Source organism: Pipistrellus hanaki, assembly GCF_964339955.1.
Source record: "Pipistrellus hanaki genome assembly, chromosome: 7".
In the NCBI taxonomy this organism is placed as follows: Eukaryota; Metazoa; Chordata; class Mammalia; order Chiroptera; family Vespertilionidae; genus Pipistrellus; species Pipistrellus hanaki.
In genome coordinates this window covers 74,239,203-74,262,912 of record NC_140509.1, presented here as the reverse complement: position 1 = coordinate 74,262,912, position 23,710 = coordinate 74,239,203, and the positions used below count along the sequence as shown (strand labels likewise).

General features: G+C 45.5%; 2 protein-coding genes and 1 pseudogene across 14 annotated transcripts in view; 1 reads left to right on the top strand and 2 right to left on the bottom strand.

Annotated features, from left to right (window-relative positions):
* Nucleotides 1–2,306, top strand: part of TPD52L1 (TPD52 like 1) — a 55,183-nt gene extending 52,877 nt beyond the window's left edge. For all 11 annotated transcript variants that reach the window (XM_084889684.1, XM_084889678.1, XM_084889677.1 and 8 more), the window contains one exon: nucleotides 1,682–2,306. In XM_084889684.1, coding sequence (XP_084745810.1) covers nucleotides 1,682–1,691 — 10 coding nt within the window. In that variant the 3' untranslated portion in view covers nucleotides 1,692–2,306. The remainder of the gene's footprint in view (nucleotides 1–1,681) is intronic.
* Nucleotides 1–23,710, bottom strand: part of LOC311626040 (eukaryotic translation initiation factor 5-like) — a 426,341-nt pseudogene that overhangs the window by 194,953 nt on the left and 207,678 nt on the right. The window lies entirely within an intron of this gene.
* Nucleotides 3,999–18,579, bottom strand: HDDC2 (HD domain containing 2). 2 transcript variants are annotated; one of them, XM_084889666.1, is made up of 6 exons: nucleotides 18,437–18,579; nucleotides 17,326–17,447; nucleotides 15,921–16,023; nucleotides 11,537–11,605; nucleotides 8,108–8,246; nucleotides 3,999–5,632 (listed from the first exon to the last, which is right to left on the bottom strand). In XM_084889666.1, exons 1-6 carry the CDS (start codon nucleotides 18,518–18,520, stop codon nucleotides 5,520–5,522), a joined length of 630 nt encoding a protein of 209 aa, XP_084745792.1. In that variant the 5' UTR covers nucleotides 18,521–18,579; the 3' UTR covers nucleotides 3,999–5,519. The 2 variants fall into 2 exon arrangements, with proteins under 2 accessions (XP_084745792.1, XP_084745791.1); XM_084889665.1 differs by having other exon boundaries at nucleotides 18,137–18,535.

Genomic DNA, 23,710 nt, shown 5'->3' with positions numbered 1-23,710 from the left:
AAATAGAGAGGAGAATGGGAACTATTGATAGAGTAAATCACAGTGGATTATCCTTGCTTCTCCCAGAAAAGAAATAAGTGTGTTGGGGGCGGGGGGGGAGTCACATAATGGAAGGCAACCCCCTCCTTTCCAGGGCTAAGATGAGAAATGGAATGCTCTGTGCAGAGGTCTGTGCCCTGAGGCTCGGGGTCACCTATTTTGAATGCTCTGTAAGCTAAGAATGGTTTTTACACGTCTTTAATGGCTGGAAAAGAAAAACAACAAAGAAAAATCCTATTTGTGACTTGTGAAAGTTAATCTACATGAAACCCACGCTACAGTTCCATACAGCCTTTCTGACGCACTGCCGGGCTCATCCCCTTACGCGTTGTCTTCGGCTACTTTCTGCAACGGCTAAATTGAGTATTTGTGATTCCCAAGCCTGAGATACAGGGTCTCCCCCCAAAGTGTATGCACACACGTTGAATAATTACAAAGGCAGCATTTACTAAATACATTTCATTTTCAAAACTGAGCTAACGGCTGGTAAAGTGTGAACACGTGTTGTGGGACACCTGCATTTACCTGCCACTTTCTCCAATGCCTTTCCCTACCGCCCAGCCGATGGAAAAATCCACCGTTGTGATTGGATTTGAAGAGGCAGAGAGGCACTTTAGTGACAATTGGAGACAAGTGTGTGTGTGCTCGCAGTGATTGACCTGCTTTGGAAGCCTGGCTAAGGCTTTAAAGGGGCAGGCCGGGCGGTGGGCGGCTACGCTGCTTCCCCACAGTGGTGCGTGTTCTTGGGAGGGATCGCCTTGGTGACAGCCGGGCGTGGACAGCAGTTTGAGAAGAGCAACCTTTTCTGTACCTTTCTTTTCCTCGGAGTGTTTTCCAATATTGTTAATGGTTAAAGAAAGGCTGATGTAACTATTATGAAGACTTTCATTAAGCATTCTGACTGACTTAAATATATATATATATATTCTTTCGAAGAACTTTTCATTAAGGAATTTTTGAAAGTACTTAATCATATTATTTAATGATAAATCTATTTCTTCCTGAGTCTATGCTTAATAACACGGACGCAAAAAAGGAGCCTTGTAAAGGGCCATTTTAAGGGCTTTTCCTCCTGTAATGGCAACTGCCAAAAAGATGCGAAGTGACCAGGGCTTAACCCTTCATTCATCTACAGCTCTCAAAGCAGAGACCAAAGATCTTGTTCCGTTGAGCCACGCTGCCTTTTCAAGAGACATTTGTCAGCAATGCAGATTGCCTGGTTAAATCTCAACGGGAAAACCTAAGTCTAAATCGCCTAAAAATGCCCATACATTTGTAAGATTGGGGGAATCTAAAGTCCAGTTCTGTTTCTTATGAATTCAATCGTTTCTCTGGGTGAGCGAGGAGACAGTTCGAATCCACAGATCTGGTTATGCTCCTGGAGGGATTGAGAATGTAGAAGAGAGAGAGAGTTGCTACCATTGTACGAAATTGAAGTTTCTCTTCCAATCCCAGAACCCAGGCATGCATGGCATCCTAGTTAGCCCTCTGCCTAAGGAGACTGACTTCTCCGCATCCTTTACAGACTGTCTCAGGGGGGGGAAGGAAAAAAAGTAGTTCCGAACTTGAGAATAATCAAGGTTATAAAAACATTTCAGAACCCAATGAACTAACTGCATGTCTGCTTCTCTGCCCCTTTCAGACGAAAGTAGGCGGGCCCAACCCTGGCGGAGGCAGCTTTGAGGAGGTGCTCAGCTCCACCGCCCACGCCAGCGCGCAGAGCTCGGCGGGCGCCCCCCGGCGGGAGGAGGAGGAACTGCAGTGCTAGGGCTGCCAAGCCCCAGCCCATCACCCCCGCACACGCCCACACGGATATGAAGACCAAAATCCGCACTGGCAAAACCCAGGCCTTGACCTTCAAATGGCCTCTCCACCGAGTTCCATAAAGTGATTTCCATTTGTATTTGTGTTGATAACGGACCCTTCGACCGCACCCTTAAGTAGTCACAGGGGGTCATCTTTTAAAATGCCCTGATTTGAGCAAGTACAAAATTGGTCATGACCCCTTCTCTTTGTGTAACTCAAACATATTTTTCAAACATAAGCTATTGTTTTGCTTTGATTCTGGCTTGGACGCCATTACCATGCGCATGTCTTTGAAGGCTGAGTGAGCACCCCCTTTCGGTTCAGTCAGCCCACTGGGGGCGCTGTCTCCGTCTCCAGCAATGGGATGACACTGCAAATTTCACCCAACTGCTTGTGGTCCGCCTCACCTACATTAATCACACGCTTGTTTAAGCAATTAAAATAGTTGATTTTAATGATGACTTTGAGTTCTTAATTTCTTTAAGTCTTCAGGGATATCGATGACCTTAAAAGGTGACAGCAATAATTCTGCAGACGCTAGTTTATTTTATTTTTAAAATATATTTTATTGACTTTTACAGAGAAGAAGGGACAGGGATAGAGAGTTAGAAACATCGATCACCTGTCTCCTGCACACTCCCTACTGGGTATGTGCCCGCAACCAAGGTACATGCCCTTGACTGGACTCAAACCTGAGACCCTTGGGTCCGCAGGCCGGCGCTCTATCCACTGAGCCAAATCAGTTAGGGCTACAGATGCTAGTTTAAAACAACTCTTGCTATCTGATGAACATGGAAATGGATAGATAAATAATTATAATCTCAGCTACTTTAGGATGCTAAAACTTCAATTCTAAAAAGTCTCTCTAATCTACATAGAATAGTAGTTAACTGAGGCAAACTGACTATGTAAGGGTATCTGCAAAAGGAATACAGTAGCTAGAAAGCAGGGGAAGCACCCTAGCCTATTTGGCTCAGTGGCTGAGCCTCCGCCTGCGGACCTAAGGGTCACAGGTTCAATTCTGGTCTCAGGTCTGGGCCCTGGTCAGGGCATATGCAGGAGGCAAGCAATCAATTTCACTGATGTCTGTGAGTGATATAAGGACCATAACATGAGTTCCCTTTTTTAAAAATTTTGTTATAGGATGTGCATGAACAAGCCAAATCAATGATTAGAACAAGACATTTGCTGGTAGGAAGGTAGTCTTGGGCTAGAGCAGTGGTTGGCAAACTCATTAGTCAAGAGAGCCAAATATCAACAGTATGACGATTGAAATTTCTTTTGAGAGTCAATTTTTTAAAACTTAAACTTCTCCTAACTCCACTTCTTCAAAATAGATTCGCCCAGACCTTGCTATTTTGTGGAAGAGCCACACTCAAGGGGCCAAAGAGCTGCATGTAGCTCGCGAGCCGCAGTTTGTCGACCACGGGGCTAAAGGTTTCATTGCTGTATTGCCTGATCGCTCAAGAGCTGCCTGTTTCTCCCTCACTTTGCAAGTGCAAGTTCCCACGCAGTAGTCGCAGTAGTCGTGTTCCAGAAGTGCTGAGGCATTTGCACACAATGGACGTGACCTTTTAGTAACAAATCAAAATGACATCTGGTCAGGACCAAGCCTATACAAAATGATACCACAAACAATCTACAGTAGTCCTCATCCCCCGAGTCCCTTTCTGCAGTCTGTTACCCTCAGTCAACCTCGGTCCAACAACATTAAATGAAAAATCCCAGACATAAACGATTCGTGAGTTTTAAATTGCACATCATTCTAAGCAGCATCACGAAATCTCGAGCCAGCCCTGTCCATCGTGCCAGAGACGTGAATGAGCCCTTTGTCTGGTGTCTGCACGTTGTGTATGCTCCCCACCCAGTAGTCACTTGTCTGAATTGTCAGCTGCAGTGCTTGTAACCCTTGTTTTACTTAAAAAGGCCCCAAAGGGCAGGAATGGGAATGCTGGCAGGTCAGAGGTTTACTCACCTTGTGGCCACGCCAGACAAGCCCCATCCCAGGTCCCTTGCTTGTGAAACCTGCCCCTATCAGTCTAGAGTGGTCTGCCTCTTCCTTTGGTCTCTCCTTGCTCTCTGCGTACGGTGGCCAGCTTGTGAACCAACAGTTCAAGCCAAGAATAGCCTTTACTCTGCAACATAATTATAGGATTTGTTATTCAGAAAACCAATTCCAGGCAAGTAGCGGGTATCTCTCAAGAAAAATACATTTTTTTAAAAATATTTTTTAGTTTTTGGGGTGATAGAAATATTGATGAGAAACATCAATTGGCTGCCTCCTGCATGCCCCCTACTGGGATTGAGCCCACACCCCGGGAAAGTCTCTCTGTGAATTTATAAAAAAAAAAAAAATAGAGCAGGCAGAACATCCCAAATAATACTCAAGGGCCACAGGAAATCTCCTGGTTATAAATATTTGAACCTTATCTGGAGTTTTCTTGTGCTAGAATACACTCTAAAATACCAATAGATGTGGTTCTGTTTCCCTGCTAACTATATCTCCAATAATAACCACCCTCTGCTGGTTTCCAGTCATTTACCACCTTTTAAATACTGTTAGGAGGCAGCAGTATTTGGATGCAAAGCAGCACTGCTCTTTTCAACACAGAGCAGCTAGCTATATGCACGTGTGTGTGCTGCCTCGGAAGAGATCGTGCACCTTGCTTCCCGCAGATGGGGTATCCATGGAGACTGCAAAGAGTTTCCAAAGAAACGCTGCCAGCTGGAAAGGCTTTCTTCAAATAGAAATTGACATTTAAATTAAAGGGACAGGCATCATCTTCCACACCAAAACCTATCAGTGCGAAATACTGAGCAGGCTTGCACCAAGCAGCCTTCAATGCTTGAGCAAGGCCAGCGGGCAGACTACTCATCCTATAAAAGAGGGGAAGAAGCCAGGTCTGACGTGTTCCCTACATACACACCAAGTCCAGTGACCCCGGCAATAGCCCTATTATTACCTTTTACTCACTTGGTGGTAAACATTCCTATAACCAAAGTCTGCACGTCTGTAAATCAGACAAGAAAAACTACACCGAGGAAGACAAGTACCGTGTGGAATTGCAAACCCCAATCTGTATCTCCAAGTGACAAAGAGAACTGGGGGAAGGTCGGAACCTGTGAGCAGGTGTACAAACCCATGATGAGAGGCCTAAAGCAGGCCACAACGAAATTAAACATCTGGTTCCAGAGAGTGATCACCTGAATAAAGCAGCATTTCACCTGAGAGAAGAAGGCATGATAATATTCTTTTTCCTAGATCCTTATCACTAAGTCGGCTGAAAAACCAGTTCTTTTAAAAGCAATAATGAAATCTCCTATTGTTCAATGAATCTGGCCCTCAGGAATATAGGATATAAATTCAGTAGATTTAAAACCTCCAATAAAGATTCCAAAGTTTAGGGTTTTAAAAGGTATTTATTTAGTTCATAAAAAGACACCCCCTCTCCCTCACCCTGCCAAGTCTTCACCCAGGCGTCTTCATGGCCACATCCTGTTCTGCGGCTTCTTTTATGGCCCCAGTGATACCACGTTTCTTGCTGGCGTCCAGGCGATTGAAAATAAACAGACTCACATCTGGGGAAACTTAACAGGCCAACAGTGGCAAACACAATACATCCAATGGGGAAAGAAAACGTTTGTTACAGGACTGCGACAACACAGGGAACTTCTCAGGAGTGCGCCTCGCCGGCGGCGGCAGCAGCAGCAGCAGCAGCAATGTTAGCGTTTCTTTCAGCTTCGAGTTCCGAAACCAGCTGGACTATCTCTGGGTGACGGAACTTTCCTGCCAGGCAAGAGGACGGAGAAAGATAAGGATGAGAAAATACAGCAGTCTCTCCAGCGTGAGCCCAGGCCTTGTCCGGGGCTTGGCTCTGTGATCTGACCCATGTTTTACTCCAGCGCAGAACACAATTCCAGATCCTTCTTTCTGGTTGGGAGCGAGGCCGGAGGGGAACACCTGGAGCTTATTCTCCGTCACCCCAGATGTCACCGCTCACAAGGAGGAGAATCAGGCAAAACTATCGACCAGATAGGAGCTAGGAGGAATGCCGCCAGGCAGTGTCTGAATGAGGAACCACAGGGAAACGCAGGAGCTCAGGGCAATGAGGTTTAACCTCAGCTCAGTTATGGGCACGTCACCCTCTCTCCAGGCTCAAGTGTCTTCCTCAGGAAAATAGGGAGTTTAGCTAGGTGACCCTTCCAGGTCCCACATTTTTATTTTACTAGTATTTTCATATTTCATTTTTCATTGAGAATGTGTCAATGGAAGATAATGTTAAAATGAAAAGCACCACATAAACATGACTTACTTATATTTTGGTTACATTATTGGTAAAATATGCTATCTTAGAACCCAATCATTGCTTAAAACACAGAAGGCATGCCCTAGCCAGTTTGGCTCAGTGGATAGGGCTGTCGGCCTGTGGACTAAAGGGTCCCAGGTCCGATTTTGGCCAACGGCACACGCCTGGGTTGTGGGCTCAATACCCCCCAGTGGGGGACGTGCAGGAGGCAACCAATCAATGATTCTCTCTCATCATTGATGTTTCTAGCTTTCTATCAATAGCTCTCTCCCTTCCTCTCTGAAATCAATAAAAATATATTTAAAAAACAAAACAAAAAAATACATACACACACACACACACCACACACACACACAGCTGGTAACCCTTTTCTGTAAAGAGACAGATATTAAATATTTTAGGCTTTGTGAACTTACATGACTCTCTTGCAAATTACTCAACTCTGCTGTTGTAGCACAAAAGTAATATAAACAATACATAAAGAATGAGTGTGATTGTTTCAATAAAACATTACACAAACAAGTACAGCGGGCCAATTTGGCCCATGGGGCATAGTTTGCTGACCCCCGGCATACAACATTATCCTATTTAATTAGGATTATCCTATTTACAACATTATCCTAAACACATCCTATTTACAACATCATCCTATTTAATTATGATTATCCTATTTACACTATCCTATTTACAACATTATCCTATTTAATTATGATTATCCTATTTACAACATAATCCAAAACTTTTTTGAGCACCACCTACATCAAAGGACATATGAGACAAAGTTGGTGTTGGCCCTGAAACACCTTCTAGGGTGGGGTGAGCAAGTGTGAGTTTGGGAAGAGACCCACGGAGGAGCATCATTCGGACAATGCGGGTCAGACAGTGAAACACCGTGGTAAACTCTGGACCAGGGCAGATTAGCAAAAAGAGGGGAACACTTCATCTTGACAGGGAGGTTTAGGGAAGGAAATGAGAGAGGCGAGTGGCCTTAGGCAAAGTATCAGGATTTTATTTTTTTTCAGGAAAAGGAAAGCCACAGTTTTAAAAGCAAACCCTCAGGATGAATGGCGAGTCTAGCCGGCTCAGTTAGGAGGTTATAAAACCCCAATACAGAAATAATGAGGCCAGGCCTAGAGCAGACCTAGTGCTGGAAGAGAGAAGGAAAATCCAATCAGCTCCATTACAATGCAAACCATATTTCGGGGCGTAGTCTGGGGTCTGGGACCCTCCTCTCCTTGGTGGGGCCACAGGGGGGTCCCGAGAGGTCCCAGAAAGGCTCTCCCTGACTACTCTGAGGGGGGCTGGCTGGGCCTGCAGAGCTCCCAGGCAGAGACAGGAACACCGGCCGGCGCGCCAGCCGTCACTAATTCAGGAAACCTGGCTCCCGCTCTGGAAACTGGATCAAAATGAAGATGGCTGAGGGTTACTGCCAGGTATTCTTCTAAGCACTTCACATGAATGAACCCATTAGATCCTCAAACAACCCTGAAAAGTACATTCTGTAACTATCTGTACTTTCAAAATGAGGAAACGAAGCCCGGAGCTAGGTTACGTGATTTACTAGAGGTTACAGATGTTATGGGCAAGAGCCGGGATTCAAACCCAAGCAGTGTGACCTGTCTTAAATCTCTATTTCTACCTCCGCCTCCACGTGCCCTTACACCCAGGAAGCACTCAGAGATCATACTGCACTTTCACATGTATCATCTCTCCTGAGTCTCAAAACCGACCTATGATGCCCATTTCTCAGAGAGGACACGGCGAGGTCAGGAGACTGCCCGGGGGCACCCAGCTCGGACTCCGGGGGGCAATGCTTGCCCACACCAGGCCAGCTCTCCCCGAGAACCCCACCACTTCCTCTTGGGAAAGGTCACAAGAGAAGATTCCCTGGCTCAGTGTCAGGACACAGGAGGAGGCCCCGCGGTGACGAGGCTTATGGAAGCAGCACTGCGCACCTGCCGTGGAGTCATAGAAGTCCTGCAGTCTCCCCGGCCTGTTCTCCAGGTCTTCGTACTCAGAGGCCTGAAGAATCATCTCACACTGGTCCAGCTGCTTCACAAATCTGGCCTCCGCGCTAGCTTGGGTCTCATACTCCTACGAAAGGGACAATCAGAGCAGCATGGTTAGGGCTCACGGCAGGGTAATCCAGGACAATTCTGACTCTGGTACCTGAAAGCAGTCACAGCTGGAAGGGCGTTCTCAACTGGCCACATCTCTCCACCTTATACGAAGCCTTCACAGAGCTGAGTCTGCAACTTCACAGCCAGCATCGTCACTCCACAGCCAGCATCGTCACTCCACAGCCAGCACCGTCACCCCACAGCCAGCATCGTCACCCCACAGCCAACATCGTCACTCCACAGCCAGAAGGAGTGCTCACACTTCCATGTATCCCACCAGATGCAAGCCCTGGAAGTCTCATGTGTTCATATTGACACTGTAAGCATTTTTCTTCCTGTTAAGAATCTTGTCTCCATTTCAATCTCATTATTCTTTAATCCAGCGGTTGCCAACCTTTCGGACCTCATGAACCACCAGTGGTCTGCAGACCACCGGTTGGCGACCACTGCTTTAGTCCACCTGAGTGGTGTAGGCCTTTAACTTCAAGCTAATATTGCATCTCATGCTTCTCAAATTATTTCTATCTAATGCCAGGTTTCCTTTTCCTCCAAGGAAATTTCTAGCTTTCTCATTTAATTTTGGTTAGCACTTTATACTTGGAACATCAGTCCTTGCTTTCTTTTAAAATATTTTTTTTTAATTAATTTCAGAGAGAAAGGGAGAGGGAGAGACAGACACATCAATGATGAGAATCATCAATCAGTTGCTTCCTGCATGCCCCCCTACTGGGGATCGAGCCTGCAGCCTGGGCATGTGCCCTGAGCGGGAATCGAACTGTGACCTCCTGGTTTATAGGTTGATGTGCAACCACTAAGCCAGGCTGGCTGGGCTGGCCTCGCTTCCTAAATAGGGAGGCCTCCAGCCTGTCCCGGTTATGACTAGATCCAGTCAGGATCTGTGGATTCTTCATGGCGTGTGTGGCAGGGAGGTGGTGAAGGAAGTGGACACGGAGCAGATTTTACCTTTCCTCTTCCCATTGGCCCCTCCCTCCTCAGTGCACTCCTGAAATGAGCTACAGGAAGTCTGTACATGCCACACGAACACAAGTCCCAATTAATACCACATAGAACCATTCTATTAACACCAAAGTGCTCCCGCTGGTTTCCCTGCCAAGTTCTCATTGTAATTCCACCCCAGATGTGTTCTATAATGAACCTGTCATGCTTTCTTGGCAAGATAATGTGATGGGAACCACTGACGGTTTCTTAGTCTTTGTTAAATGCCTTATTCTTTTATGACAGCTATTTGAATTTTGATAGACATTAAAATTGTACAGAGAAATAATTTTAATATAAAACCAATACATTTTTATTTCAAAGGCACTTAGAAATAGTTACATTTAATTTAAATGTCTGTTTACAGTTATATATTTACTAGCGGCCCAGTGCATGATTAAATCATATGCGTGTAGGGTCCCCTAGGCCTAGCCTGCCATCAGGGCCATGTCCGCCATCCTGAGAGATCTCGCATGCTCCGTGGATGCTGCTGGCGCCCTGGGGGGCAGTGGGGTGATGGGGAGGAAGGGAGGTAGGGCCCGAGAACCTCCTGGTGACCGGTCATTTGGTTGTTATGGTGTTATGGCCATTGGCCTTTTATAATATAGATATTTAACAAATTTATCTTCATTACTTAACAAAAATAAATAGAGTTCTCTAAACACAGCAGTCCAGGATTTTTCTCAGTTGAAAATGAGAAAAAAGATACAAAACCATTAGGAAATAATATATTTTATAACAAATTGTGAGGAAAATACATATTTATTTTTAAACTATACATCACTGGATTTCCTCTCAAAAAATAATGGTACTGGCATTATTTAATTTTACTTTCCAATCAGGGATATTTCTCCAAAGCAAAATGAAGGCTGTGGAGTAGGCTTCTTTCTGTGATACTTTGAGAAAGAAGTTGTTTTCTCTTGACTTGCTAAAATCTGACTTCACACTTTATGGTAAAAGATAAATTATAATCAAGGATGTTTAATGCTTTTAAAAAGATGTGACTCTCTAGGCTGACAGCTATTTATAATGGAGAATAGCTGTGAATAACATTGCAGAAATCAATTAACTGACAAGTTTGAGGCAGCCCTAGGAAACCAACAGAGTCTCTTACCTACAATAATAAGCAACTGACATGGTGCCACAAATACCCTAGAACTATAAATGCTGTTCGCTTAGCCAGCATGCAGGAGAATCCCGTTCAGAAAAATGCTGCCTTAGACATCTGATATGAAGCCCACATACACACTCACCCTCTCCACTAACAAACCAATAAACACGGATCCTTAACTTGTATCCTGTCTGTGCCTCTGGGCCCGTGACCACCCTACTGACCTGCAGCAGCTTTCATTTGCAGGCCTGTGTTGATCGGGTAAGGAGAGCTTAAGAGCCTGGAAAAATACTTTCTATAAATAAATTTCTATAATTCTGTCTGAAAAATGTGTTGCTACTTATTCATATGGTCTTCATTTTTCTCCTCTGGCCCTTAATAAAAAGAAAGAAAAAACAACAACAACCACCACCCAAAAAACGAGTTCCCCATCCCTGTCATAGCAACTTCATGTCAGAAAGCAGAAAAGCACACAGCTCTCCTCCACTCAGTCATCCATACCCCATAGCGTCTCCAATAAGGAAACTGACCCTTGGCCGTCTTTTTAGGTGCTGGTGGGCCAGGAGCAATTCTGAAGGAGGCCTGTCACACCCAGGGCGGCCACTGTCTTGTCCCGAGATCCCTGTCCTTGTTCTCTAACAAGTGTAACTGAATCAACCAATGACTTTTACAACATCACACAATTGTTACTGGTTTGGGGATTATGGGATCCTTTAACGCTCGGTGTTTTACAGTTTTCCCAATCCAAAGTTTTGCTCAGTGACCGTTGTAGCACTTTCATTTGTAAACTACTGTTGTAGTTAAGTAAATTTTGCAGTAAGCTTTCTTTAGCCAGTTGTTGATGGCTAAGAAAATAACAGACACTGCCACCGTATTTACAATAATTAGGAGTCACAAGAATAGGAATTTTGTAAAAGGGTTTCCAATTCTGAGGTCTTTTCCTCCTTAAGAGATAATACAAGGAATTAGTTTCATAAACTCAGGAGCCATTTAAAAAAAAAAAGTATGAAATGCAACACCACTCCACTCCATTATTCCCCGGTTGCAAGTACATATTCAGAAGGGACTGTTCTGCCTAAAGAACCCCTGTTGGGCCTTGTAACCAATACCACTGAGCCAGGCTCCTAGGTACCACCCAACCCACCACGTGCACTTACTTCCCAGAGTTCATAGAGCTCCTTTCCGAGATCCGTGGGGAGAAGCTGGGTTAGCTGCTTCATAGCTTCCTGAAACATCAAACGGTCATTTTAATCATGTCCACATTTCAGCTCACTTATAAAGCCAAGCACTGGTCTCAAACTCTCACACATAACCTCAATGGGGCAGCAGAATATTGGACAACATTTACAACTTACAAGGAGGGCAGCCGTGCCCATTTGAGGTCATGCAACCGGCGCTAACTGTAGTTACTGACGTGTGGTCTGACCAAAGTGGAACAGAAGGGAACCTCAGCCTCAAGCTAGACCCTGCATTTCTATAAATGCAGCACAGGACTGAACTGGTTCTTTGGAGACCACATCCAATTACTGATTTATTAATAAACTACCTATTGACGCAAGTTGCCATGCTATTAAAAACAAAACAAAACAGATAAACAAGCCGAAACCGGTTTGGCTCAGTGGATAGAGCGTCAGCCTGCGGACTCAAGGGTCCCAGGTTTGATTCCGATCAAGGGCATGTACCTTGGTTGTGGGCACATCCCCAGTGGGGGGGTGTTCAGGAGGCAGCTGATCGATGTTTCTCTCATAGATGTTTCTAGCTCTCTGTCCCTTTCCCTTCCTCTCTGTGAAAAATCAATAAAATATATTTAAAAAACAAACAACAAAAAACCAACAAACAGATATACAATACATTGCTCTCTTCCTGAAATTGAGCAACAATATCCTGGATCTAAACCCACATCATTGGTTATTATACAGCAGAAGCGCTTCTCCAGGCCTCTTGGGTAGTCGATATTCCTTGTCTGGCAGCCTCTGCCACGGAATCATGCCCACCATTTTCAATGAACCCTCGGAAACCGACCCACAGAAGTCCAGGTTACGTGGCTGAAGGTGCGAGCCTTTCCCTTCCTGATGGTGAGCCCTGCCATTCCCACTCCCAACCCATTAGCCTTGTTCACACACAGACTTAGAAATAATCCCCGTCAAGATTCTGCCCAAAGGTCTGAGCTGAACGAAGCTTTCGGCAAACATCTGCGTCAGTTACGTGACGAGCACAAAAGCATCATTCACCATTCACACATCATTGGTGACATGAACAGTGCCGCAGTCACTACAAACTATCAGTCCAGAGAGGGTCTGAAACCAGCTGGCCATTTACTCTCTGTGGAAACCTGAGCAAGCTACTACTTAAACTCTTTGTGCTTCAGGTTGTCATCTGTGAATTGAGGTTAGCAGTGGTCCCTACCGGAAAGGATTGTTGTGTGGCTCCAATAGTTTATGTACATAAAGTACTTACTATCTGGCACATACTGAGCACTGTTTAAAATGTTCACTATATTTCTCATTTTCCCCATCTTGTCACGTTCACTCTCATAATATAGTTTGGTTCTTCTCTCTCTTTTTAAAAAAATATTTTTTTATTTCAGAGAGGAAAGGAGAGAGAGAGACAGAAACATCAATGATGAGAGAGAATCATTGATTGGCTGCCTCCTGCACACCCCCTACTGGGGATCGAGCCTGCAATCTGGGCATGTGCCCTTGACTGGAAATGAACACAGGACTCTTCAGTCTGCAGGCCAAAGTTCTGTCCACTGAGCCAAACTAGCTAGGGCAGTGGCCGGCAAACTCATTTGTCAACAGAGCCAAATATCAACAGTACGATTGAAATTTCTTTTGAGAGTGAAATTTTTTAGACTTAAACTTCTTCAAAATAGACTCACCCAGGCCGTGGTATTTTGTGGAAGAGCACACACAAGGGGCCAAAGAGTCACATGTGGCTCGCGAGCCGCAGTTGGCCAACCATAGAGCTAGGGTGGTGGTTCTTTTATCCTCAGTTCTTTAACAACTTTAACCCTTGAAGATACATATATACCATAGCTCTCCTTCTGTCTCAATGTTTGTGCCTTTACAAAAATACGTAACCTCCATTGATGTACTCAAGTCTCATGTTCCATCCCATACCAACTTGGGTTATAATATAAAGTACTCTTTATCCTGGTAGGACGGGGTCAGACTACAAGTATCAGTACTGCTTTTGGCCCCTACATTTTCTCTTTATGCCCCCATCCTCCCTTTCATCCAAACACTTTCTCGCCTTCAAAACAGTCAGCCTTCCAGGCTTAGTGAGTATTTTCCCTGCCTCCTCCTTCGGCTTAGAGCCTTCCTGCTGCAGTTGGCGAGCCTCTGGGCAAAGGACGCTCCCTGCTTCTCATCATGTGCAACTCACCTCGAGCCAGGAAACCCTCGTTTAATCATCTTAAGGCATGGCTCAGACATCAGCCTCTTACTCATGAGGACCATCTGCACAAGGAATGGCTCATCTCCCAGACCCTGCTCTCTGTTCCCAAATCCTTGCCAGCAGCAGGAAGAGGCAGTGGAGTATCAGTGCTCTCCAGCCCTTTGGCTTCTTGTCCAAGAACTTGTGGTTCTCAAAGACGCTTCCCTTGTCCCTTCTGAGTATGGTATTCACCCTGTTGTGAATCAGGAGTGGGCAGCAGACAGGAGGCTTAATGAGGTTTCTCGTAATCGCCAGGATACAGAGTCCAGGAGGACAGCACCATGCCCTCTGACGGTTCAGGGCTACTCTGTGCCCTCCAAGGAGGCCAGGACTCGGCTCTCGTCAGGACAGCAGTAGGTCTCCTCCCACCCCCAGTAGCTGGAGATCCTTCTTATGGACAGCGCTTTGCCTTCAGGAGGTTCTGACTTGCTCCCTTAAGGAGTAAGCCTCCATGTCCCTGTGGACCTGCATAGGGTCAGCCTGTCTTTTCTGCTTCCTAGGACACTTCAAGGTCTTCGGTTACCCTCTGATATTTCCGTACATGATCTCTTGTCCACAATGTCCAGTTGTACCCTTAAAGATGTGCCCTTGAATAAAACTGCCATATATCCTGAAATGTATATTTGAGGGGTTCCCTCCCCCCCCCCCCCTTTTTCTCTCTATGTCATAAGTCATTTCTCAACATCCTCTGGTTGAGGGCTAATTACTTTCTGTAACTCAGTATCTTGAGCTAACTGGTCCCAGTTTAAATCATTTCTGTCAATCAACCTAGGATTTTTTTTTTTTTTTTTTTTTTAAGAATGGCTTTTCTTTTCTCTTTTTTAGATTATTTTAAAAAATTATTGTTCAGCTATAGCTGACATACAGTATGACATTAGTTCCAGGTGTATAACACAGAGAATGATTAGAGACGTCTATACCTCAGAAAGAGGTCACCTCACAACAACAGTCTAAACTATGGAGAAACAGTTCCTTAGCTTCCGCCCTTTCTGTAGGCTGTGACGATGCTGAGCCTGTGTTCCACACCCGTATTTGGGCAGGAAGAATATTCCTTACACTATTCCTCTCGTTCCCGTAATTTAGAATATGCTGGAATTCCTAAATTGGGATTCTTTATGGCTTCTCTGCCTGTAGAGAGGCAAAAACGCTGTTGGCTAGGTTAGTCTCCCCTCAGCTCCGAGAACAGCTAGCCAGGTCACCTGTCCTGTTAAACCATCTTGATAAAGGGCTTGTCCACTCAGCAGTTTAGGATTTCTGGCCCAGTGTGAAAGCAGCTTGCAATGATCCCTGAACTGAGAACCAGCTATTCAGCATCAAAATCCCTCTCGGATGTTGTGGCCTCTGCTGTAAGCATGTCTTCCTCTTTGGCCCTGGCCTCTGGGCTTACAGCCCGAACGGATACTGATTTCCCATTTTATTGATGTCGTTCCTTTCTTACTAATACAAACATTTCCTTACTTCTGACCACTAAAGAACTAATTTAAAATCCAACAAACAATTACAAAAATGATTATACTTGTAATTTATAGAACTTCTTTCCAAAGAACTTAACCTGCATAAAGAATTCCTTCAAGTTCCAGCTATTTCCATTGTCCCAATGAAAGCTATGCTCTCTCTGTCCACATACGAATGAGAATGGAAGCCAACGTAGTTTGCAGTCCGTGGGCTAAACAAGGCTGGGAGCAGGCATACTTTCCGGTTCTGGTGTTAAAATTGGCTCCTACTCCAGGGAAACCCTTGCTTCCAGAAAAGCTAAAACTACAATATAAACTACCCAATTCAGAGTGAGCACTAATGGCTTACTCTTCAAGAGTGTCTTTAAGATTCTGCCTGATCAGTCCCACCAACCCACGACTCGAATGTCCTAAACTCTGCGCAGTCTGTGGCCTCGACTAGCTGCCCTTATTGCGAGGTCCATGTAAGCATGCTCCAGCCCAGGCTCTGCCACTGTAAATACCCGCCCCGGACGGTCCCCTTCCCTTCCTGCACACTAAGACCCCGCCGAAGTGGCACACTCCCTTCTCCGACCAGTCTAAGACTCGGCTGTGCCTCAGCCACGGGCTTTCCTGGCGGTCTCTTGTGGAGTCTACAGTTAACACTGACCTCTTCTCGCCTATGTTTTTCTTCTTTGGGGATGTTATCTGCTGGTGCTATGTCCCCAACGATGCATTCTGCCATATCGTGAACCAGGGCTAGGCGTACACATCTGACCAGGCAAGAAATGGTGGATAATTACACAGAAGCATATTCACTGCAGTCTCCTTCTCTATACTGTTTTGAAGTTACATAATATCGTTTTCTTTCTCCACCCTCAGAGTATTTCAATGCAGTATTTTCTAAAGTAACTATATGATGAAAACCTTCAAAGGTTCTGAATCAAAACTGCTTGTTAAGCCTGGCCTGTGTGGCTCAGTGGTTGAAGGTGGACCTGTGAACCAGGAGAGATCACGGTCTGATTCCCCGTCAGGGCACATGCCCGGGTTATGGGCTCGATCCCCAGTGTGGGGTGTGCAGGAGGCAGCCGATAGATGTTTCTCTCTCTCTCTCTTCCTCTCTGAAATCAATAAAAATATATATATTTTAAAAACTGCTTAGTAATATTCAACACCATAAATGAGAGTATTGTGCAGAGGAAATAGCCTATATATTTTTAGAAATGGCTGGTTTTTCAAATATCATTTTAAAAGCTTGATAACATCAATCTGGTTGCTGGATTTGAACTCAGATCTGTCCAATTCTATTCATTTTTTTCTATCAAGGTCCTCATTTGGCCATCTAACTACTTTACTAGAGAAATGATTGTTTCTGAATTTTGTATCAGTAAGTAAATGCTATAACCAGATCATCTAGCATTATAACCTGAAGTTATCAATCATTCTTTTTTCTTTTAATATTTTTATTGATTTTATAGATAGGAAGGGAGAGGTAGAGAGAAACACTGATGTGAGAAACATCGATCGGCTGCCTCTTGCATAGGGATTGAACCTGCAACCTTTGGGGACACTGGACTACACCTAACCAACTGAGCCACACTAGCCAAAGCAGGCTCTTTCACTTGCCAAGAAAAAACCCAGAGTTGCCGAAACTGGTTTGGCTCAGTGGATAGAGCGTCGGTCTGTGGACTGAAAGGTCCCAGGTTCGATTCCGGTCAAGGGCATGTACCTTGGTTGCAGGCACATCCCCAGTAGGGGGTGTGCAAGAGGCAGATGGTCGATGTTTCTCTCTCATCAATGTTTCTAACTCTCTCTCCCTCTTCCTTCCTCTCTGTAAAAAATCAATAAAATAAATTAAAAAAAAAAAAAACAAACCCAGAGTGCAATTAACAAATGAAGCAATCAACACACACAGTTCTCCTCCCCACGCCCTGAACCTATACAGGTTGCCTCAAATAATTTTTTTTTTGCTATGTATAAACTACAAGAATTTGACACAGGCCTCAGTCATGAAAAGGGGTGCATAATCACAGGGCAGAGACCCTGCTTGCCAGGCGCCAAAGCTCACAGCCCACCTGTCTTTGTTCAGATGATCATCCTTGGTCACCAGAGCCATAACTGCCATCCTGTACATGTGATCCGACACGCTCTCTGGCTTCTCGACATTTCTGTACACCCAGCCAGTCCGAGGGACTCTCTAGTGAAAATGAACGAGAGAAAGAAGTTTATAAAAATAAGTATTTTAACTATCTGCTATGCTGTTCAATAGAAACCCAGGGAATAGGGCACAGAACTGGTTTCAGGACGTATTAAAAAATACTAGTACGTGTAAGTAACAGGAACCAAGTAAAGCAGCGAAGTCAGCAGAGAATGAGGAAGAGGTGGGGGGGATAATTCATAAGCACACAACACAAAAGTCGAATAATCGAGGGACTCTGTTACTGACTTACACGGCTCGGAACCCACACCCGTCCTCTAGACAAAACTAAAAGTGTAAAGCAGCTTATTTTTCATAACTGCAAGGCTTGGGGAGGTGTGCCTTCCAACAAGGCCACGGGGCAGACTCAGAGGGGAAAACACTGGGGAAAGCCCTGAACTTGACCGGGTGACAGGTTTCCAAACTCGGAAGCAGCGGGATCCAGGCATGTCTAAGGGCTCTTCCTTCCTTCGATTCGCATCACATGTGTTCTTGTGAGACTGCACTGCCCCCTAAGAAGTCTACATTTCTCAAGAATTTTATAAACAGCAGTAAACGTGGCAGGAAACAGGTCATTTTGGAGATTGAACGTAGAGAAATTTAGCAAAGACGTAACGGAGCGGCGGGGGGCGGGGGGGGGAGGGGTGTGTGTGTGGAGGGGGGGCATGAAGTGACGTCACTCCACCTACCTGCAGCGTAAACCAGGAAGGCTCGCTCTTCCCCATCCGAGTGCCAGCCGGCCCCCCAGCTGAGCCCCCGAGATCGGGCGTTCGGGGCCAACCAGGGGGCCGAGGGCTGCTCGGAAGCCACCCCGCCCAGGGCACTCCTCCCTCCGAAACCCGGGCGGCCACCCCGACCCGGACACTCGGCTGTTTAGACCCCATTCGGCCGGGGTCGGTCGGTCGGCCGGCCTGGCAGCCCCGGGCCCCGGGGCGCAGGGCGCGGAGCTCGCACCCGGGCCCCGCCGCTCCCCGCCCGGCCCCGCGCACCTTGAGCTGCCCCACGAGCCGCAGGAACTGCAGCAGGTCCCGGGCGCCGCGGCCCGACGCGGCCACGGAGGAGGCCGAAGCCATGGGCACCGATCAGAGGGGCGGGGCGAGCCGCGTGGCCGCCGCTGCAGCTCCTCCCCCTTCTTTCCCCTCCCTTCTCCTCCTCCCCTCCCTTCCCTTCCCTCCCCTCTTTCCTCCTTCCTCCTCCCTTCTCTCTTTCTTCTCCCCTCCCCTCCCCTCTCCTCCTTTCCCTCCTTCCCCTCCCCACCCTTCACTCCTCCTCTCCCCTCCTCCCTTCCCCCTCCCTTCTCCTCCTCCTCCTCCTCCTCCTCTTCTTCCCCTGCTCTTCAGCTTTCTCACCGTGGCTTGCCCAGGCCCTCTGTCCTAACACCCTTTGGATTTGGGTGGCTGCCCCTTGGACATTGCACCACCCATGGCAGGCACAGTGCTTGGCACATACCAGCCGCTCATTCCATGTTTGCTAGACTCCATTTAACTGCTCTCCCTCCAACTGGTAAAAGGATCCCAGTTCCAGGGTGAGGGTGGGAGGGTTTGGAGGAGGAGCAGGGCTAAGCCAGATTGCATCAAAATCTCGCCTTTTAGGAACTCAGAGTCTGGTTGGGGAAAAGATAAGCATGGGCAAACGATAAACATTGAACAGAGGTACAAGGAAAGTACTTTGAAGAGTTCATTAGTCATGACAAGCACTGGTAGGACTGTGGGGTCAGTCATAGCCAAGGATTTTGGAGATCAACATAAATGCACTATAGAGCAGTATTTTTCAACCTTTTTTGGGCAAAGGCACACTTGTTTCATGAAAAAAATCACGAGGCACACCACCATTAGAAAATGTTAAAAAATTTAACTCTGTGCCTATATTGACTATATATAAAGTAATTCTCTTGAATAGGAATCAAATAAACACAAAGAAAGTATTTTATAATTACTTTATTATGAAATATTAAGTAAACAAAATAGTGAAAAATTATAAAATTCTTGTCCTGTCTGCACCTACGGCACACCAGGCAACAGCGGTTGAAAAACGCTGCTATAGAGTGAGCACAATCCCAGGATGAAATCTCAACTTCCCTTAACACCTCAATTGCTGAAGAAACCCCTAACCCTCAAAAGCCGGCCAGGCTCTGTCTCAATCATTGTCTTAATTCCATCAACAACCAATGGTAATGATTTTTAAAGGCATTTAGCGAACAAGCATACCGAAGGACTCAGGGGGAGGGCCAACATTGACAATAGACTATATGGGGCAAGTAGGAAGTAGGAAGACCAATTAGAAGACTACTGAAATCCTACTTTGCAGAGATGATTTTGGTTTGGTCCAGGTGACAGCAGCAGAGGTGCCAAGATGTTGAATTTTGGATACAACTTGAAGGTCGGACTAACAGGATTTGTGACAGATTGCACATAGGATCTGAGAGAAAGAGAGGAGTCAAGACGACAAATTTAGGCCTGACCAACTGGAGGGATGGAGTTGTTATTACTGAGCTGGAGAAAGTGCAAGAACAGTAGGTTGTGGGGAAGGGTAGGAACCAAATGTTTAGGACATGTGGAGATGCCTAGTAGGGATCCTAGTAAATGTACACTGAGTGGCCAGATTATTATTATCTCTGAATGCATAATAATCTGGCCACTCAGTGTATATCCTATATAATAAAAGGCTAATTTGCAAATTGTCCCCTCGACCAGGAGTTCTACCAGCAGGCAGGCCGGCCAACCACCCATGTCCCCTCCATGTCCACTCCCACTGGCCAGGCTGGCCGGACCCTACCCATGCACGAATTTATGCACCGGGCTTCCAATATATATATACTAAGTGGCCAGATTATTATGCGTTCAGAGATCATAATAATCTGGCCAATCAGTGTATAACATGGACGTCAGGAGAAAGGTAAGAATTTTGTGTCATTAACATACAAGATGGTATGTAAAAGCATGAACCTGGATGAGACGCTGGTGAGAAATTATGGGTGAAGAAGAAAAGCTATCTAAGGCCTCAGGGCTGTGGCAACCCAACATTTAGAGTTTGGGAGACCAAGAATAAGCAGTCAGGGAGGAAGGAAGAGTGCTGAGAGGTAGCTGTGTCCTGGAAGTCAAAGGAAGAAAATATTTCAGGCAGGAAGGAATATGGCCACCCAAGTCATATCAGATAAGGGTTGAGATTTAACTGCCAGACTTAGCAAATTCAATGTCATTGGTGACCTGAATAAGAGAAGATTCAGTTGTAGTGGGGCAAGCAGAACCCCAAACCAAATGGTTCCAGGGAGAATGGGAATAAGTATTGCAACTCATTTAAAATGGATGGGGCCACTAGAAAAGAGATTATTTTAAAAGGAGGATGCCAGTTTAAAGCAATGGGCAAAGAAAACAACCCACTCGAGTCCATTGGAAGAAAAGGTGAAATGAGAGGGACTCTCCACTTGGACTCAATAGACTAGTACACTTTTAAGGTGTCTGTGAATATTCTAAAAGTGTCTAAAAACTGTGTTAGTTATGAGGATTTTTCTGTTTGTTAGATCCTTGAAGAGGTCTCCGAGAAGAAAAGTTGCTTCAATGTGCAGGTGTGGTAGAGTTCTCAAAGCTCTGGTCCTGGTGTTATAAACTAGTAAAATAACCCCAACAGAACCTGTAACTGCGTGAGCCGCTGCTGATGAGAAATGGTGTTACATCTCTCACCTCATTTTAACTCTCCCAGCATTCCTCTAAAATATTAATAACTAGAGGCCCGATGCACAAAATTTGTGCAAGGGGCTTGGCCCTCACATCCCCAGCTGCCTCAGCTGGCCCTTGCAGCCTTGGCTTCATCTGGAAGGTCATCCAGAAGGTCGTCCGGAAAGATGTTCTGCTGCTCAGTCTAATTAGCATATTATCTCTTCATTGTATAGGATCCCGAATTTCAGATTAGAAAACAGAGTTGCCCAAAAGCTGAGGAACTGGCCTCCGTTTTCATAGCCAGCTGGCAGTGTCAGCATCAAAACTCCGGCCTGTGTTACTCCAAATCTTTCTCTTTGGGACACCCTGTTGCTATGTTGTCATTGTGGAATTAAGTGAGATTCTGTGTGTGAAATAGATTTTGTAAATTGTCATTACATGCTAAGATTTGGGGGAGGGGATACATACCAATGGACTAATCTGAGAACATTTGCCCAGAAAACATTCTTGAGTATGCCCAAGGAACGAACTAAACAGTACAGCCCAAGTCTGATTAAAATCTAAATTCTTCCCCCGCTCCCCACACAAAATCTAAATTCTCCCCCTCCCTCCCCCGCTCCCCTGAGATGTCCTTCAGACATCTCAGGAAGAAATGGTGCTTCTGCTGCTATATCTCCACAGATAACAGGTTAACCATTGGTCTGCATCAGCAGTTCTCAAGCTCAGGTGATTTTCCCCGCCAAGAGAGCATTTAGCAACATTTGGCTCTATTGCTGAGGAATCTTAGTTTATAACTTGGAAGGGAATAATTGAGCAAAAATCTTTTCTATATAAAGTACATCTCACTTTATAGAAAATATCTATAATAATAAAAATGTAATATGCTAACTAGACCAAACAGCTGAAAGACCTTCCAGATGTTATTCCGGACATCCTTCTGGACAAAGCCATGGTGAGCAGTTAGGGGCAACCAGGCAGGCAGGCGAGTGGTTAGGGGCAATCAGGCAGGCAGGTGAGCAGTTAGGGGCATTAGGCAGGCAGGCAGAGGTGGTTGGGGGTGATCAGGCTGGCAGGCAGGTGGTTAGGTACAATCAGGCAGGAAGGCAGAGGGGTTAGGGATGATCTGGCAGCAGGCAGGCCAGTGGTTAGGAGCCAGCAGTCCCAGATTGGGCCAGGGATCTCTGAAGGATTGGGCCTAAACCGGCAGTCAGACATCCCCCAAGGTGTCTTGGATGGCGAGAGGGTGCAGTCTGGCGTAGGACCCCTCACTTGCACAAATTTCATGCACTGGGCCTCTAGTATATTATAAAATATTATATAAAGTATTCTTTTGGGGATACTTCAGTTCTTTGTGTGTCTTTGGTTCATTCTAAGTAAAATAGCACTTGAGTTAGGTCAAATTGTTTCCCTAATGGCTGCTCTTGTCTTTTCACAGGACTCAACCTTAGAAGGTGAAAAAAACCAAATGGCCAAACATGAAGCTGCAGAAGCACTCTTCAAGTCGTTGGAAGTCCATTTCTGAGCTCAGGGCATATTTCTCAGGCAGTTTTATCATGATGCTGATACCAGACAGAAGGATTCTTGGGGGGCAGACACTGTGCTTGATTTATCTTCTTTTCTTAGAACCAAGAATCTTGCGTGGCAGTCCCCTGAAAATGGTGATGAAGAGGGGCGGGGGTTTGGGCGTAGAGATGTAGAAAGGAGACACATTTCAGGGACGGAATCACCTTGCCCAACATAAAGAGGTGTGAGCCATCAGGATGTTGGAAGAGTGCCACAAATCAGGAGCTCAAAAAAATTTAATGAAATGAACAAAACCACTCTACTTGGAAGACATTTCCAAACTGTACTGAAGAGATGCTATTGGCCCGAGGGCCATGGCATTTCCATGAAACAAGGGTATTTAGGATTGGGACACACCCGCTCCTCTCTCCTCCAGTGCCCAGGTGTGGCTGGCAGCAGGGAGTTGAGGAGGATGTGTGTCAAATTACCAGGATGGTCCCTCCCATGTCTGAGCCGGGGCCCACCTACCACCAGAGCCACAGGAGTAACAACATCTGTTCTGCTTTAACTTTCTGGTTCTTCCTCTCTCTCTCCATCTGATCTTTAAAACTACCTTTAAAATAGGAGCCACAGTTGGCCCGTGTGTGCCTTCAGCTGGTTCTAATTCTCTCCCAGGCCTATTCTCTCCCAATAAAGGACACATTGTAGAAGGTGTTTTACAGCCTAACTTGTTAATAGAGCCAGATCATTCTACCAGGTGTAACAAAGCCTAACATGGCAATCAAGGCTAACACACAAATATGTTAGGTAAATATAGTTTCACTGATTTTTTAAAAAAGCAGATGAGCCATCTAATGTTTAAAGTCCCTTCTAATTCTAAAATCCTAACATTTAAAACAAGATTTCCTCACCATTAAAGGACATGTCTCTTTATACATGACTATTGGATATCCCCCCTGTTGGTAACTTTAGTTTTTTTTTGTTTTGTTTTTTTTAAAATCATAGAATCTACTACAAATAAGTGAATGAATAATGCAAGAATAATCAAATCTGCCCATTTACTCTTTCTTGGGGACTTAGAACTGAATGATGTAGAGTTCTGTA